At 44.5% G+C, this 17,872-nt stretch overlaps 1 protein-coding gene across 2 annotated transcripts in view; it reads left to right on the top strand.

The window, feature by feature from the left end:
* Window positions 1–17,872, top strand: part of IFT88 (intraflagellar transport 88) — a 536,518-nt gene that overhangs the window by 55,601 nt on the left and 463,045 nt on the right. For both annotated transcript variants that reach the window (XM_086935210.1, XM_086935211.1), the window contains exon 2: window positions 15,651–15,746. In XM_086935210.1, coding sequence (XP_086791336.1) covers window positions 15,663–15,746 — 84 coding nt within the window. In that variant the 5' untranslated portion in view covers window positions 15,651–15,662. The remainder of the gene's footprint in view (window positions 1–15,650; window positions 15,747–17,872) is intronic.

The following is a 17,872-nucleotide window of genomic DNA, read 5'->3' as shown; positions in this document are numbered from 1 at the left end:
TTACATGATCCTCACTGTTGCTGCTCAGAGACTATGCACCGATCTTGTAACGTTGGATAATTAGCGATCCATTAACTTTCTGTTCATGTACCGTACCATAGTATTGTCTTTTGAGGGTTTACTGGTATCCACTGATCTCTATGGCAGCTGGATCAGAGTCTCTCTGCACCACCCTATCCTAATGTCTATTTGAATGTTTATTATTATCGCTAGACCTGTATTGTAGCTAGCTCAGACTCAGTACCGTCTTATATTTTTGTCTACTTGAGTGTTCTCTGCTACCTCATGATCTCTATTTTAGTTAGATCAAAGACTCTACACCGCCTTATTTTACTGTCTAGTTGAATGTTTACCTGTATCTTATTGCACATGATTGTTATCCTATTATGCTACCGTGCACTATACTGTACCCAATTACTATGTCTACTCACCCTACTGTGAAGCGCTCTGATATCTGTTAAGATCTTGTTCGCGCTATATAAAACTTTGAATAAATAAATGAATAAATAAATAAAATCCCGACCAAAATGTATTCATCCCATCTCGCTGTAGTTCCTACAACCTCTGCAGACTTTATCCTTTATCATTTGGAAGCTCTTACCAAGCAACAGGCAGCGGTTTTATCAGTTGACCTGGAAAAAACTTTTGACCAGTTAGCTGGAAGTATTTGTTTGAGGTAATGCTACGTATGGAGCTGGGGTAAGATTTGGTGCACTGGGTGCAGCTTTTGTATGCCTCGCCCACTGCACGGGTCAAAACGGGAAGAACAATTTCTAGGCAATATCAGATCTCACAAGGGACTTGATAGGGGTGTCCTCTCTCTCCCCTGTTGTTTGCCCTAGCTATAAAGCTTCTCGTTTAGAGGTTCCGACAGGGTGGCGAAGGGATTGGATTAATAATCGGAGGGCAAAAGCATAACATCTCTTTGTATGCCGATGACTTGCTGGTTTTGGAGGACGCTGCCACAGGCACCTCCACGGCTCTGCAGATCTTGGATGGATTTGCGCTGCATTCCGGCCTCTGGGTTAAAAAAACAAAGACATATCTATTCCCTGTGGCGAGCCCACTATGTAGACCTGAGGCCTTAAATATCGATATACTCTGGGCTAAAGACCCGCTCAAATACTTGGGCATACACGTTTTCCACTCCTTAGCGGACTTGAAGGAAGGGAACCTGAATAGGGCGCTGCACTCACTCTGCGCATGTGTACATTTTTGGCGCACCCTTCAGTTGCACGTCATGGCCAGGATCTCCCTGTCCAAGATGGTCATGTTGCCCCGGCAGTTGTATTTTTTTGTTAATCTCCCGGTCCTGATGCCGAGTAGCTTGTACTGCCCTCTGAACGCCCTCCTACGGGGTCTGGTGTGGGGTGACGGGCATCCAAGGGTGTCCCTGAAGACATTGCAGCGTCCCATGGTGGAGGGGGGACTGGGAGTGCCGAATTTTGAATACTATATGCTGGCGGCCCAACTACAGTGGTTGTCACAGTGGGTATAGGGAGTGAAGGAGGAAAGCACATGGGTATCTGACCCAGAATCCCACCCTAGTTTATTGATGGCTAAACTGCTCATACCGACAACGAATACACCAAACTGCGCACAACTACACTGCACAGCCTTCCAAGCCTGGAAAAGGTGTAAGAAGAAGGTTCACTGCTCCGCTAAATACACACCTTTGTTACCGCTGGTGGGACTGCCACACGGTGATCCCCAGTCTGTATTCACAAGCGAATGATTGACGCACTGGGTAGAGGCAGGGCTGGATAACGTGGGGGACTGTTACTCGGACAAAGCTTTGATCCCATTTGAGGAGCTCATGGACGACTACAAGCTCCCCCCAGGTCAGTTTCTGCAACATGAGGCCCTGGCTCGTACTTTCGCGAAGCTATGGGATAACGGAAGGGAGAAACCAGAGACGCACCCAGTGCGACACACTCTATTTACTCTAGGCACAGCAAGGCATCTAGTAAAGTGGTTTTATGCCACGCTAATAGCAGCGTCCCTCTGCCCTTTGAATGGGCTGCGGGAGAAATGGGAAAGAATTGTGGGAAGGGAACTTACGGACACGGAGTGGCGTAAGACCTTGCTGTCTCCAAAAAAGATCTCTAGGAACACACTTAAAATATATCCAGTTTAATTACATTCACATGTCTTACATATCGCCGCATCATCTCAACGTGATATATGGGGGGGGAGTTACGGCAGTGTCCCAGATGTACTCACCCTGATGCGGACTTTGGGCACATGGTCTGGGGTTGTCCATATATACACCTGTTCTGAGAGGCTGTTTTAGACAAGATCAAAAGTGTACTGGGTAGGGTATTGCCACCCACAGCACAGGTGTGTTTCATGGGTTTTTTCCCTAGACCACCCAAACGTAAGGTTGGGAACAGACTGATAGACCTTGCCCTAGCTCTCGCTAAGCTTAGAATAGCTATGGAATGGAAGTCAATAAGGGGGCCCCAGTCAGAAACCTTGAATGAAGATTTCATCCTATGGGCTGGGCCAGAAGATAGAGTGTTGCACTGGGAAGAGGCCAAGGGAAGGAGGAAGCACCCAATAGCTGAACAATAGAAGTAAGCGATGGCGGTATGGGAAAAGCCCGAGACACGAGCAATGAAGAGGAGGGGCTGGGATAGGTAAACTGGTGGTAGTTGGGAGAGTGGGCCCGAACAGAGAAGAGGGGACCCCACCCTAGCCACAACCCTGGATCAACGGTGTTGAAGCTCGCGTAACGTTTTACTGAGGTGGATCACCCACACCACTCTTCTGCACAAGTTCTCTATCTTTTTTCTTATTGTTTACATTTTTCTTGGTTTGAGATAAGAAAGTAACACAGCATGAGTACAGATTATGAGTGATATATTTGTGTATAGGACCGAGGTTGACAGTCCACCCATCTCAAAGATATAGCAAAAACTTTTAAAAGTGGACACAAAGTGTTTGTGGGGATTAGCAACATAATAAGACAACTGAAGGATTGAAAGTTCACGATTGTAGTGTTCTTTTATATGTGATGATGATTACAAAATGCCAATAAAAATATGTTTAAAAAAATACATTGACAATTATTTTAAAGTGCAGCAACTTCAACATGCTAAACGTTCTGCCTTGTAGATTAATGGTTTAGCTTTGTATATTGCTCAAGCTAAGTTAGTTATTATTTTCTTTTATTTTACAATAAGAATCCTGGAGTGGATTCGGGCCCCAAACGCATTGTGAGAGTTCCATATAGCTATTGTCATAACTCCTTTGGAAGATTGCTTCCTCCCTTTTTTCTTAACAAAATAAAATTAAGTCCTTATTCAACATATACCTGATAGTGGATAACATTGTAGGAAGGTACGATCCTTATAGCATGTTTACCCCCACGCTTTGCCTGGTGTCAGTGTGTTTTTGACTAGTTTGACTGGGATCCTGCTAATCAGGACCCCAGTCACTATGCTTTTTCTATACATTTGACAGTGGTAAGTACTTTAGTACCTTCTCTATTGGCTACTTGTGTACTCATGTAAGTCACTAGTATATAGTACGAAGGTACCCAGGGCATAGGTAGCCCAAAGGTCTCCCATGGGCTGCAGCATGTATTACGCCACCCATGAGAGACCACTCAAACTGTGACTGCAGGCCTGCCATTGCAGCCTGTGTAAGTTGGTCCAAGCACCACTTATGGCAGATGCAAGTTTCCTTATATCTGAACACTGCACTTAAAACCTATAAGTCACCCCTAGGTCAGGCCTTTCAATCCTGAAGGCAGGGTGCTAGGTTATAATTGTGATAGTGCCCTGCATGAGCAGGACACCTCCTGAAAAACCCTGTAGTCGATTCTCCAGGCTTTGTAAGTGCAGTCAGCAATTTAATACAAATAGTGGACATCAAGTCAATTACAAGATGTCTAACTATATATTGGCTGCACAGAAATTGGTCATGTTCTTTGCTCACCTTTTTGTGAGTATAATAAATCATGTTTGGTATCACACATGATGGAATCCGACCCCAATGACGATTCCAGTGTTGGATATAGGGTCCCATGTACTGGGGGCTCCCCATAGGTGTCCCCCCGTATTCCCAGTACTAGCCTTTCAGGGTCTTACAGCAAACTAGTGCTGCTGCTTACCACAGACCCATTTCTGCCCTCCTGCTGCTGAGCTGAGCTGAGCTTGAGCAGGGGAAGGCAGAACAATAGGTTTCCAGTCACAGGGAGGTATGACCACCTGCTTTGAATGGCACATCTGGTGCATTCTTTGCATACTTCAGTTTGAGCTAGTTCAGGGAGCCCTTGGCTCCTGCTCTGTCGCAAAACTGGACAAAGGACATGGAAGTATCCTGCCCTCTGTCCACCCCCTCCTTTGGGATGGATTCTTGAAAAGTTCCAAGCCTTTCCCTTGGGTGCGTAAGGGCTTACCTGTGGGTGGCTCTTCAGATTCGTCGTGTGACAAGATTGAAACTTGAAACCACTTCAAATTCAACTGTCCGGGCACCTTGGTCTTTGCCTGGGACCGAGACTGCTCCAAGGAAGACTCCTGCTGCTCTTGGTCTCACTGTTCTGCTTTTCTTTGTTGTTTGTGCCTGTGTTTCATCCAGGTTCCTCTCCAGGCCTTTGAGCATCAGAGACACACCAAGGTATCTCTCTTGGAGTGAAGGAGTCACTCCCCTCATCTGCAGGCTCTGCTACGAAGCTGACCGGTCTGCTGCTCCTAATGTCACAGGGACTCCGAAAGGCTCAGCAACACAGGTGGTGGTTCTACAACTCCCTCGAGGCCTGACCTGCCCTCGATGCAAGTTCAAGGACAGTATCCCTTGTCCGAACTGCTGGAACAGAACCTCTGTGCACTGCGTCGACTTGCCGTTGCCAAGGCTTGTTGGCTCTGTGCTCTAGAGATCTTTGGGCTACAAGAAGCTCCAGCCTCCAGCACCTCTTCATGCCAAGGTCTTCGTCCTCACTGCTCCTCTGCACTGTGGGCCTGCATCTTTGGTGAGCTGCTCGAGGCCCTCTTGCGACTCCTGTGCGATCGGCCTCTGGGTCCTCTTGAGGGTCTTCTTTGGCTTCAGTGGGCTCCCCTGCTTGCTCGGGGCCTGCTCTAACTCTCCTGCACGTGGTGAGTCCATTGGACCTTGCCGGTCCCAAAGTTGCACCTTTTTCGTTTACCATCGGGTCCTCTTTGGCTTCAGTGGGCTCCCCTGCTTGCTCGGGGCCTGCTCTAACTCTCCTGCACGTGGTGAGTCCATCGGACCTTGCCGGTCCCAAAGTTGCACCTTTTTCGTTTACCATGTCTGTTGCTGCTGCCAAGGCTTGTTGGCGCTCCCGCCGGACACCGACCCCCTGGGTCTTGACTCCCGATGTGGGACAGCTCGTGAATGACTCCTGGTCTTCCACAGCATCGCCTGGTCATCACAGCTGCAGCAACAAGATCACCTTCATCACTCCTGCATCGTCCATCATTGGTGGTCATTGGTCTTCCATGCCTCCTAGTTACTTCCGAGTGGCATAGACTCTGTACCCTCTGCTTGCAGGTACTTGCCTTCAAGAATCTATCCTTGGAATCCACCGGACTCTTCCATCTTCTTCGCCTGCGGCATCTTTCCTGATGTCCTCCATTGTGGTCTATGTCGGTTTCCAACGTCATTTTGCACCTATGCACCTAGCTTTCCTGGTGTAGTTATCCTATTTCCTGGGGTATCCACGGGTGGGGAGACTGTCCAACCGTCTGTCTTCCATTGAGTTTCTTCAGGGTCCACTGGGAAGGGTCCTTCTTCTTGAAAACTGTAACCACGACTTTCCCATTGACTTGCATTGAGTACGCAGCTGTGTTTCCACTCTGCACACAGCCTCTTTGAGGTTCCTGGGTACTTACCTCGTGTGGTTCCTTCATCCCCAGGTCTTTTGAGTCTTCTGATCCAAGTCCCAACTTCGGTCACAGTTTGCATTCCCCCTGGAGACCACTGTATATTTGTACTTACCTGTTTACATTTGAAGTATTGTGTGTATTGTGTTGATGTCTCTGGGTAGGAGACATACCAATATGTATTGAGTGTGTATAATACATATACCTATTTTTATACCTACAACGTGTGGTTCTTTTTCGTTCAACCTGCACTATATGATTAGTTATGATAAAGCAAGCTGCTTAACACTCCTTTTTGGCTAAGCCTGAAGGCTGCTCTCTGCAGCTACCGCTTAGAAAGCTTTCTATGGTTGTCCAAAATCACCATAAAGGTTGACTGGATTAGTGCAAGGTGCTTCACTTAAATAAGTGTGCACCATATACTAAGCCAGCCTCCTACAAACAGCCTTCCCATAGGGCTAGTGATGTCTCTATTCATGTCAGCAGTAATCAGACTAAACCACCTTCCTCCTCAGAACCAACAGAACTTTGGACAAATTTACTAATGATTATCAGCTCCTCATTTGAATTCAGGTGCACACATTTTGAACTTTGTGCACAGATATTCCATGTTCACAGGATTAGCTAGGATTGGAATATTTTTTTATGAGCACAGGCCGTTCATGAATGGATAAATTCTACCATTGTGATGAACTTTCTTCAGTAGCATATTCAGTTATAAGACTGGGATTGTGGACAGTCTTGTGTGTTAATAATTTAAATGTTGGTGAACACCCATGTACTTCAAAGTTTGTGGGTGTTCATCAATAATTTGCATGTAGTTTTCAGTGCTTAAAATGCTTGTAAATTTATTATTTTCAAGGTAACTACTAAATAGGCAGTAATACCTGATATTTGATGAGTTGTCGGGGAAAAACAATTCTTCTGATGGCAAACCAAACACTTAAATGTATGAATTAAGAAATATGGTATTCTTCTCTTCTAGCTAATACACTTATAGCTATTAGATGGTGATAAACAACTTTTGTTAATTTTTGTAAATGTGCTGATATTCTGAGAGTTTATATCACAGCATCAGGATAATCCTAGATGAAATTATCAAATTCCTTCAAAAAGATGATAATTATAACTGTTCGTGGAGGTTGAAATGTTGATAAATGCATGCCAGAAGTACCTGACTATTCTTACCAATGTTTCTGTTCTTTATATAGACCTTTCAGTATTTGTGTATAATTTGAGCAATACCTGACAGCTCCTGAGAGAGACTGGGCAATATTCTTACCTATTCCTTTTTTGTGTGCCGCCGCAATGATAGTATCTTATCACCTTGCTGTTGATTACTGCTTATCTTGAGTCTAATATGGTAAAACAGCAAAGAAATCTAGCAGAAGTGCATGCAGTGATTTAGGCCATGTTGGGCAGATGATTATGTCTGAAGCAGATGCTGACAGGTCCTACTAACTTTCTGTACCAAACAGCTTTTACAACCCTCAGAGTCTATTCATTGGTACTCATTAAATTTAGGATGTTTGCTGTGGAAGCTAGTTAGTCAATAGAAAACCATTTGTAGTTTTTGTTATGTATTTTTGTTTTTTTGAACACTTTGGGCCCGATTCACAGAACTAACTTAAGACAAAATCCTAAACTTACTACCATTTTGGTATTCACGGAAGGCACTTACTAATTTTGGTATTCACAGAAGACACTTACTCCTTTCGGTATTCACAGAAGTTAGGAGTCCTAACTTTAGGACTCCTAAATGCCTTCTGTGAATACCGAAAGTCCTAAAGTTAGGATTTTTCTCAGTTTAGTAGTAGTAAAGTTAGGATTCCTAACTTTAGGACTCCTAAATGCCTTCTGTGAATACAGAAAGTCTTAAAATTAGAATTTTTCTCAAACTTTCGGTATTCACAGAAGGCATTTAGGAGTCCTAAAGTTAGGAGTCCTAACTTTACTACTACTAAATTGAGAAAAATCAAAAATTTTAGCCTATCAAGCTCTTACAAGCATATGTAACACCATGTGTAGCTGTGTCGAAGACATTGAAAAATCAAGTGGATGAGGCGGAAGGAAGAGGTCAAGACAATATCCTCCCGATAACACATCTGACTCTCACTTGAGAATGACGTCTTGCCATTTGTGTGACACCTGGAACCTGTGCCTTTTGAGAAGCAATGTGTGTTGGTACTTTCCAAATATACTTTGCAAGTGCAACAGTAAAATAAATCCTTTGCGGTGGTTAAGCAGAAAGTGAAACAGCACACATTGAACTTGCAATACATGGTTCTGTATTCAGCCAAGCTCAAAGCGCTGTTCCTTTTCAAATCCTCCTTCTGTGAGACAAAGGTGTGGAGATGAGTTGAGGAGAGAAGGGGTATCAAGCTGGCTGCATATATCTTGTCAGAGGCACTGCAGAAACACTGGACCATGCCTGGAAATCCAGAAAGGGAACCCACTTCAGTCCCAAAGCTTATGTCTGTATCCCAGCCCATTCCATTCTGACTCTATCCAGCATGTGAGGCCTGCAGCAGGGCCCAATGTAAGGATTCAAGGGAATCTCTCTCTCTTTCTCTCTTTCCCTCTTTCTTTCTTTCTTTCTTTCTTTCTTTCTTTCTTTCTTTCTTTCTTTCCTTCTTTCCTTCTTTCTTTCTTTCTTTCTTTTTTTCTTTCTTTTTTTCTTTCTTTCTTTTTTTCTTTCTTTCTTTCTTTCTTTCTTTCTTTCTTTCTTTCTTTCTTTCTTTCTTTCTTTCTTTCTTTCTTTCTTTCTTTCTTTCTTTTCCTGTTTGGTCACCTGGATTTATGAACAAAAGTACACTCCACAGTTTATCCCAGGGTGCAACTGTTCCATGCCTATGTTGTAATTATGTGGTAGGCAGGTTTACACAGAGTTTAATTCTCCCGAAGGTAGTGGCTCCTTCTGTGTTGACCTTAAACCTGTTTGTTGATTGGGCATTAATCGCAAAGACTCTTGTTCCGTTCTGTTGGTTTACACAGTTCGTAGAAGATGGGATTGAGGGCACAGTGTGCCCCTCAAGCAGGAATCAGAATGTTTTGTATTGTTGGGTGACAGACACCTCTCATTGGAAGAGTAGGGTAGGGGAACAGTTATATATTTCTTATTACAAATTCCACTTTTAGGTTGTGTTTTTCCTTTATCGGGAAATGCACGTTGACTTTCAGGATGGCTATTTCCACTTGTAACACCTTGTATATCCTCCCATAGATAATTCCCCTAACTGATGGCCACTGATGAAAATGGAGTGGAATCTCCTAATTTTCAAGGAATGTCAGTGGTCTACACACAAAAAATCACTTTACTCATGTGCTGCATTCTGGATTGACTAGGGTCTCAGCAGGAGGCTATCAATCTTCACCGCAACTCCCTTCCATGTTCAGCACACCTGGCTTGATTTTCAGGCTTCATTGTGCAGTTCATTAGAATGCATACCAAAATATCTATGTGCCACCTTAGGTTCCTCATTCTTTTCCTCCTTGGGCTCTATGGTGCTTGAGGCATCTGAGTGCATCTTCATAGTAGTCTTAATTTCAATAGGGTCATGGATTGGAATCTACATATGCACATCCCTAGACTCTTTACGTTGTCGGGATGCACCCCTTTCTCACTTTGACTTTTTCATTGACCTTCCAGATGCATAGTGCATGCTGTACCCCACAACCTTCTTCTTGGCTACCTATATGCTAGACTAAACTATTTTTCCCCGCGTCTTGAGGACTCTCATCTAATGTCCAAAACTGAGATACCGACCTGAGGCATTTCTGATCAGTCCTCTATTATCTGTTCCATAGGCTAAAGATAAGGCTAAATAGTGTATGTGTAGACGTTTAATCTCATCACGTTGAGTATTTCTCCTGTTTTTTAAAATCCTCAAAAAACAAGCGAGCAGACAAGAGGTGATTTCACCGCTGGAAACTCTTTTCCTTCAGTTAGAACTCTAGCAGGCAATGAATCTCCAGTTAGTCTCGCAAAGCGGAGTTTATGAATGTATAGACAAATCTAGCAAATTGTTTTAGTGGCTGACCTGAATTTAAGGTCCATCCCAGTATGTGGGAGAGATTTGGAGTGAGGGCATGGTCTTTTTGTTGCCTGTTGTCAGGCGGTGGCAAATGCTTTTCATTATTGTGTGTAGGTCCATATCGTAAAGGGACAGTGGCTGGGAGTCCCTGTTCTGTGACATCACCTTCCATGTCTTTCCCAGGCGGAGGGAAACCGTGTGGACCTCCTGCTCTCCGCTGAACATGTGAGCGAGGTGGCCACCCATTTCTCATCTGGCAAGACCTCTGCACTCAATGGGATCTGGACAGAGCAGTTTAACTGTCTTTCTTCCTAGCTGGTCCCACACCTCCGGTATATGTTCCTCTAGGCTGTGGAAAAAAAAGTGCTCCCTCCTAACTTAAGGATGGTTGTTATCACTATACTTCTTGAACCTTTTTGAATCAGCTGGTCAGTGCTCGTTTTACAGCCCCATATCCCCGATCTGTCTGGAAGCTGAAATCTTAACAAAACTGTTGGCCAATCACCTGAGAGCTTGAACTTATTCTCTCGTTCTAACCACAGTTGTTTAATGCTAGCAGAAGATTTACCTGTCACAACAGTAGACACCTTCACAATGCAATCATCCTTTCCTTATTTGATGATGGTGACTTTAGAAAAGCCTTTGATTGGGTCTGGTGAGACTGTTGGGTTGCAAACTTCACTGGCATAGATTTTGGTCCATGGTTTATATCCTATGCCTGCCTACTGTACACAAAGCTGATCGCCTAAGTGCTAGTCAACAGTGTCAGACCTATTCCTTGTTTCAAAGGGAACCACTCAGAGATTTCTCTCTCACCCTTTTTACATGCTTTAGCCTTTGTGTTCCTTGCCAGGCAGCTGAGAGCGGATGATCTTTTCCAAGATTTCTACTGGTTGGCAGATATTAAAGATCAGGTTTCCTTAAACACTTATGACCTCCATATCTCCCTAATCTGCCCTTAAACCTCTGGCCCATAAGAAGTGCAACTCCTTAATTTCTGTGCCCACATTTTGGGCCTAAAATTCAACTGGTCCACATAGGTCTTAATACCCTTATGGAGCTCCTTTGGGGATGCATGCTGGGGCTCAGAACTTTTGACAGAGCCAGCATGTTTCAAATATTTGGGTATATGTATAGCAGGCTCAGCTTCTCAATGTTAGGTAGGCAGCATTACTCCTCTCCTCAACTCCCTTTGGAGGGATCGAGATCATTGATACCCACTTGTTTTGTCTCTTGTAGGATGAGTTGGAGTGCACACCTTAGCTCCTACTGGAAATATACAAATCATACCCTTTTCAAAGAAATGGAGTACTGGCAGGTGTCTCTCACCCATCTCTCTTACTTGTTCTCTCCCTTTCGACAGGTAGTTTTAGGAGTCAGACAACCCTGTCAGAATAACTGTCATGCAGGGGTTATTTACAAAGCAGAGCCCCCATGCTAATTTCCCAAAACAGTAAAACACAATGATTGGAATGTTGCAATGAATGGTTACTTGTTATGCACAAATCATCTGTAAAACAGATGTATCAAAGTTATGGTAATTGTGACAAAAATCTTAGCTTTTATAACTAAAGCCAGTTCCAACACATGGAAGGCCCAAAGCATGTGCCATCACACATCACTATTAGTCTAAAATCCCTATTTATTATTCAAAAGTATCTTCAAATATATAATTACTTGGCTGTATCACCTAATTAATTTACCACATGTCACGCACGTCATGTTAGTTTCTCCGAATAACTTTTCATTTTCTTTCTTTCTCTTAATACCTTATCTTCCAATGATTTCCTTTGGAGAGAGTAATAGGCACTCCTGCTCAGCACGTTTTTTAATACCTCTGTACGCAAATAATGCTCTTTTGCAGAAATGCACTGTGGGGGAGGGATATATGGACTTTGCTTTCTTCCAAGCTAAGTTTGGACAAGATGAGATGGCCTTATGGCTGCAAGCAACGTATGCAGCTCGGACAGTTGGAAAATTCCTTCTCTGTCTTGTTTACTTGAACACTGTCAAAATGAAGTTTCAAAAATAAAAAAAAACACTGTGCACACATTTATTAGCATTTCTATGCAAAACGTTTTTTTGGTTTGTAGGCCCTAACCCTAATAGAAACATAAAGCAATAATGTGCCCATGTATGGTTGCCATTGTTAGAAATTGGGTTATTGGTTAACTGGGGTTACAAGCAAACCCCAAATTAACTTTGAGCTCAACCCCCCTGGCAGCTTGGCACAGCGCAGTGAAGCTTAATATAGAGGCAATGTGTAAAGTATTTGTGCAACACTTCAAACAGAAAAAAGATCCCACACCAGGTTTTAGAAAATAGAGCTTTCTTTAATAAATAAAACAAGACCACAACAACAATCCAATCAGTAAAACCGGAGACATTAAAATGTAAAGTTTTAAATACAAAATAGCACCAAAAAACACAAAGCGCCAACAAGGGTTAATTGGTCTCGCTGGACCGGGACAAAGCCACAAATTCAGGCCGACCACAGTGGAGCATGGGCCGACTACAGGGACCCAGTTGGGCCCGCTGCACACAGTACCTTAAATCCTGGATGGGGAGTGTTGTAGGGATCCGGGTTAGAGAAGCGCCACGCAGCTGAAACGATACGTTTGTTACGGGACGCAGTGAGGCTATGGTGCAAGGTCCTATTATGTTGACGTCGAGTATCCTGTCGACGGGGCTTGCGATGCGAAGTCTTGCCATCTGGGATGTTGCGCACAGCTGGCGATGCATCGATTCGGAAGAGCTGTGAGGCTGCAATGCGGCGTCCTGTGTCATCTTCAAGGCTGCAGTGGAGGAGAGATGTGAGTACCTGGACTGGAGATGCACTGCACCATCGGCGATGTGTCAGTTCCGAAGACTGAGAGAGTGATGCAGGCCTTCTGTGGCAAGTCCAACTCAGGCAGCAGCGGCGATGCGTCGGTTGTGTTCGAGGATGTACCACTCAGCCGGGGAGATATGTTGATTCTGCTCCAGAATGCACTGTTTAGCAGTTTCACTGGTAAGCACCATAGGCCCACTACCAAGAGTCCAGGAGTGGGGTGGCACCATTTGGAAGGGTAGAGGCACAGATGACAGTGTCTAGGTGCAAGGTTGCTGGAAGCCTGGTATGTTCCCGAGGCTTCATATCAGGAGGCCAACAAACTAACACTTTCAGTTACTCTGGATTCAAGAGATGCTGGTCCAGCCCATTTCACCCAGGCAAGAGGTCAGCAGGTCAGCACAGCAAAGCTGGAGACCAGCAGAATTGCAGTTAGCAGAGTGGCAGTTCTTCAGCAGCACAAAAGTTGTTCTTTCTTGCTGAGTACCCACGGGTCCAGAAGTGTATTGAATAGTGATGTCTGAGGTCCTTCTTTTATACACAGTTTTACCTTTGAAGTAGTGAGAAGCTTCGAAAGACATGCCTTTGAAGTGCACAGATACCCTACCTTGGCTCCAGACTAACTACAAGGCATATGCAGCCCTTTGTGTGGAGACAGGACACAGCTTATTCAGATGTAACTGAGGCTGGCCCCAGCTCCTCCTGCCCATCCTTCCAGTGATGGACCATTCAGTCTCACCTAAGCTCCCATTGTGTGTGGCTGCCTAGGAGGAATGCACAAATCCCAACTGCCAATTACACCCAGTCATGTGACCAGAGACAGGCAACAAATGGCTAAGGCAAGAAAATGCCAACTTTTTTAAAGTGGCATTTTCAGAATTGTAGTTCAAAATCCGACTTCACCATAAATTAGGATTTCAAATTAGGATTCCAGAGACACCAAACGTGAACCTGTTATTTCTTCCCTTTTAGAAATTACATTTATAAATTATAATAATGCAACTCCAGTGTTATCCTATGGGAGAGATACACTTTGCAATAGTGAAAAATTAATTTAAGAGTTTTTCACTACCAGGACATGTAAATGTTGAAAGTAAATGTCCAAATGTTTAAATACATTGCGCCCTGCCCTCTGGATTGTCCAGGGCGTACCCTAGGGGTGACTTATACGGATAAAAAAAGAAAGGTTGGGCCTGGCCAAAGGTTTATCTTGCCTAGTCGAGATGGCAGTATAAAGTGCACCCACAAGCTCTCCAATGGCAGTCCTGAGACCTGTTTAAAGGGCTACTTAAGTGGGTGGCACAATCAGTGCTGCAGGCCCACTAGTAACATTTCATTTACAGGCTCTGGGCACATGTAGTGCCCTCTACTAGGGACTTATAAGTAAATTAAATATGGCAATTGGGTGTAAGCCAGTTCTACCATGTTTTAGGGAGTAAGCACAAGCACTTTAACACTGGTCAGCCGTGCTAAAGTGTGCAGGGTCATAAGGCTAGCAAAAACAAGGTCAGCAAAAACACTAGGTCTGAAGGCAAAAAGTTAGGGGAAGCACGCCAAGGATGCCAGTTCTAAAAGCCATTCTCTCTTAATATACGGCTTCCCAACTTTTTGTTAGTCAATGACTGTCTATTTTGCTCCTTGTCAAGAGTCTTCTTACTTGCTGATGACATAGGCTTTGGATGACTTCTCAGATTTGCAGTACATGTATGGGAGGTAGTTGCCAGTTGGAATCCTTCCAGGTGCTAAACTCATTTTTTGGTCTTTGGCAGGATTCCCTCTGCCCTTCTTAGCTAGGGCCGCACTTACCTCAGATGTCCTTCTTTTAGGGATTTTCCGAATGGGAATTTATTTGAATTTTCCAGCTTAAAGAATGTAGTCTCCCAGTCCCTGAACGGGTCCCTCTTTGATCTGCGAAATAATGTTGATATGCACAAGTCCCACTTCTTCTGCTACCCGATCTACAGCACTCCACCTGTACATATCTGAAGGAAATGGTACACACTGATGAATTTAATCCATTGGAGGGCAAACTCAAGATGCAAGCCATAGAGGGAAATAAGGTCTCAGAGCTCTATACGTCCTTGGGTATTCATTCCCATCACTCATTCGTTATTTTGCTTGAGCCATGGGTAAGTGATGTGGGAGGCCTCTCAGACGATGACTGGAGAGATGCTCTGTAGTTCCTCTGAGAGGTTGCAAACTCTGCCTGTTATTGATTAATTCAATTCACATATCTCCTCGAGATCTACTACACCAGGTCAAATAATGAAGAATGGAAAGGAATTAATCCCTGACATGCTTGAGATGTTACTTAAAGATAGTTCTGTTGTGCGTCCAAAGAAGGTCTGTGGATACTGACTCCCAACTTAATGAACATATCACAAAGTTATTCTTGCACCAATGATCTATGAACTTGACATGGAGTGTTAATAGCATAACACACACTTCTATTTTGCAGTAAGAGCCTCACCTACTCCTTTAGTGACATGCTTCACCATTGGGTCTCATCCTGGCACACTAAGAACCAGGATGGGTTCGATCTCAGTGGAAGGTGCTGACATTATAGGACTGTGAGTGGATGGCGGGGGGCTACTGTGTGCTTTATTTTCCTTTCACTTGTGAGTTTTCCTATCTTATGCTGTTGCTACAAACCTATATCAGTTCGTAGTATAGATATACAATACCATTGGAGGGGTATATTAGGTAGTTAGTTTGCATATTTTTTTAAAAAGTGGTGGCCATAGCTTATAAAATATGGGATTCACATGGTGCTTCTACATTATAGTCTTACTGAAAAATACAAATATATAAAAAAAGAAGCTAGTCCGCAGAATTATAGTATATTTTGCCACCATTGTTTTTCTTATTATTTCACTCTGTCACTCTGTCAATGCCTATATGCTTTATAGTAAAGAAGGTATTTTTGTATTTGTTGTTTAGTAGGCACACACGATGCAGCACGTACATCTAGTACCTGAAGAAGATGAAGATCTCTACTCTGGATACAATGACTACAACCCAACATATGACACAGAGGTAAGTGCATACCCCTAGGATTCGCAAAGTCACATGCAGTGCTTCATTGGAGGCAGTGGTTGCATTTGGGCCCCCTAGCTCTAATTTTTGGGGACAGCACTTATTTTTCCTCATCAAACTTTGGCCCAAAGCAACGGACAGGGACTGTCTGATAGTGGGTGAACCACTTTGAAATTTGATAGCGCCGGCTGCGGGCTTTTTTTTGGCACAACCTTTGGCCTCAGCACTTATTCTTTACAAATTAAGCCTAAATTAAGGTAAATGTAAATATTTGTCAGTAGTCTCAAACAGAGACAGTTAGTACTGTTGTAGCCCCTTGACCAGAACAAAACTCCAGACTGTCTTTCAAAACCAGCTGCCGCTTTGAGGCAGTCTGCTCTGCTAATTGTTGAAGTTAAGATTATATAACATTGAAAACCTTTTCTCGCAAGCTTTCTCGCCATAGTAGCTTCCCCCAACCCTCCTGGGGCCTGTATCCCTAGTGCCAAGAAACTGCCTGGTAGACGTGCGCTTTACAAGCATTTTAACTTCAACTTCAAAATAGTGGTACTGTTTTTGTTTTTACCTATAAATGCAAAGACTAATATGAAGGTCTACTGGATCAAAAGCAGTGTATAAGCCTAAACGTATAAGGTAAGCTGATGAGGCAGCATCTCGGGTCATAACTTGCTCCTCGCTGATATCAACTAGGGCCTATGCTATGGAATGGGCAGTTGCCCAATTGTGTTTGTTACCCAGTAGACTGTATGCATGGATATATACTTGAGGTTTTTGCAGGTAGAAAAATTCATGAAATTGATAGAGTTATTGGCAGCGGCAGTCCGTCCATTGGGGGCGTTGCCCCACTAGCCACCATAGACGACAAGTCACGCTGAACAGGCAGGATTCAAAATGTAATAATAAATGCATGCGCTCACTCGCAATGTTCTCTGTGGCAATGGCAACGCTAGCTCAGCTTACCCGGACAAGCCCGACATGAGAAAGGTGTGGGAGGGGGCGGGGCTGCAGCAGTGATTGACAGCGCAGCACATTAGCCTGCAGAAAGTGCAGCTGCAGGGTGCGCATGTCAATTTTTGGGCTACCAATTGTTAGTACTGGCTCGCGCATGCGCACACAGTGCAGTACCTTCCCCTCCCTCCCCTACAGCAACTCAAAGTGCGAGGGACCCGCCCCCCCCCCCCCGGATCTCATTATGGGCAGAAACTAACCCTGCTCTCAGCCAATCCTGGCGCAGTGGTGCTGCTAATGCAGCGCCAGGATTGGCTGAGAGCAGTCACCGCGCAGCCAGACAGCCTGCCTGCAGGTCATGGTGCCGCGCGTGGTGGCACTGCCCAGTGCCTCACTTCTTATGGCCAATCACACTGTGGCTTATGTGAGCCATGCAGTGGTGATTGGCCATTTTTCTGCTCTGTCTGTGACCGCGCCTGGCGTGCTAGTGCCACACGATTCGACAAGGAGTTAGATGAGTAGTCGAGGAGTGTGCTGGCTGTGTTCTATAGACCTTGGCTCGTGCCACTAGTGCGTGTGTGTCTTACTCTGTGACTCATTCGACTGAGTTAGTGTGTTCTACACCACACTTACTTCCTCCTCAACACAATAACGTAAACCGTACGTACGTTTTTTTTAATTTCACAATCAGCTGTTTGTTAGTTTCTCTAACATGGCGCTGCGCTGGTGGGGCATCATGGTCATCGCTTCTTAGGCGTTTGGCAGTGGCAGCGGCTCGCCTCGCCGGCCTACTGCTTTTAATTAATTGTAAGTAAAAATCTAAATCTGGGACAGTTTATCTGGCTGTCTGTCACCTGGCTGATATTCCTCTCCCGGCCGCAATCAGCCTTCATTGGATTGGATCCACCATCCAAACCAATGAAGGCTGATTGCAGCTGGGAGAGGGAATATTATATTCCCTCTGCTGGCTAACTGCACCCGACTTCCTGCAAACGAATCAACGCCCGAAGAGCTATCAGGTCGGCTCCGGGCATCAGCGCTTCGAAGCTCGAGATTCTATTGTGAGCAGCACCGGAAGCTTCTCAGCCCTTCTGGAGGCACGCGTTTTAGTGCAGATCATTTATATAGCGCAAACTCTACCCGACGAAGGTATTGGACCGTATGCTGACACAAGTGGG

The sequence above is a fragment of the Lissotriton vulgaris genome, chromosome 8 (genome assembly GCF_964263255.1).
Source record: "Lissotriton vulgaris chromosome 8, aLisVul1.2, whole genome shotgun sequence".
NCBI lineage: Eukaryota > Metazoa > Chordata > Amphibia > Caudata > Salamandridae > Lissotriton > Lissotriton vulgaris.
This window is presented reverse-complemented; position numbering and strand designations above follow the sequence as displayed.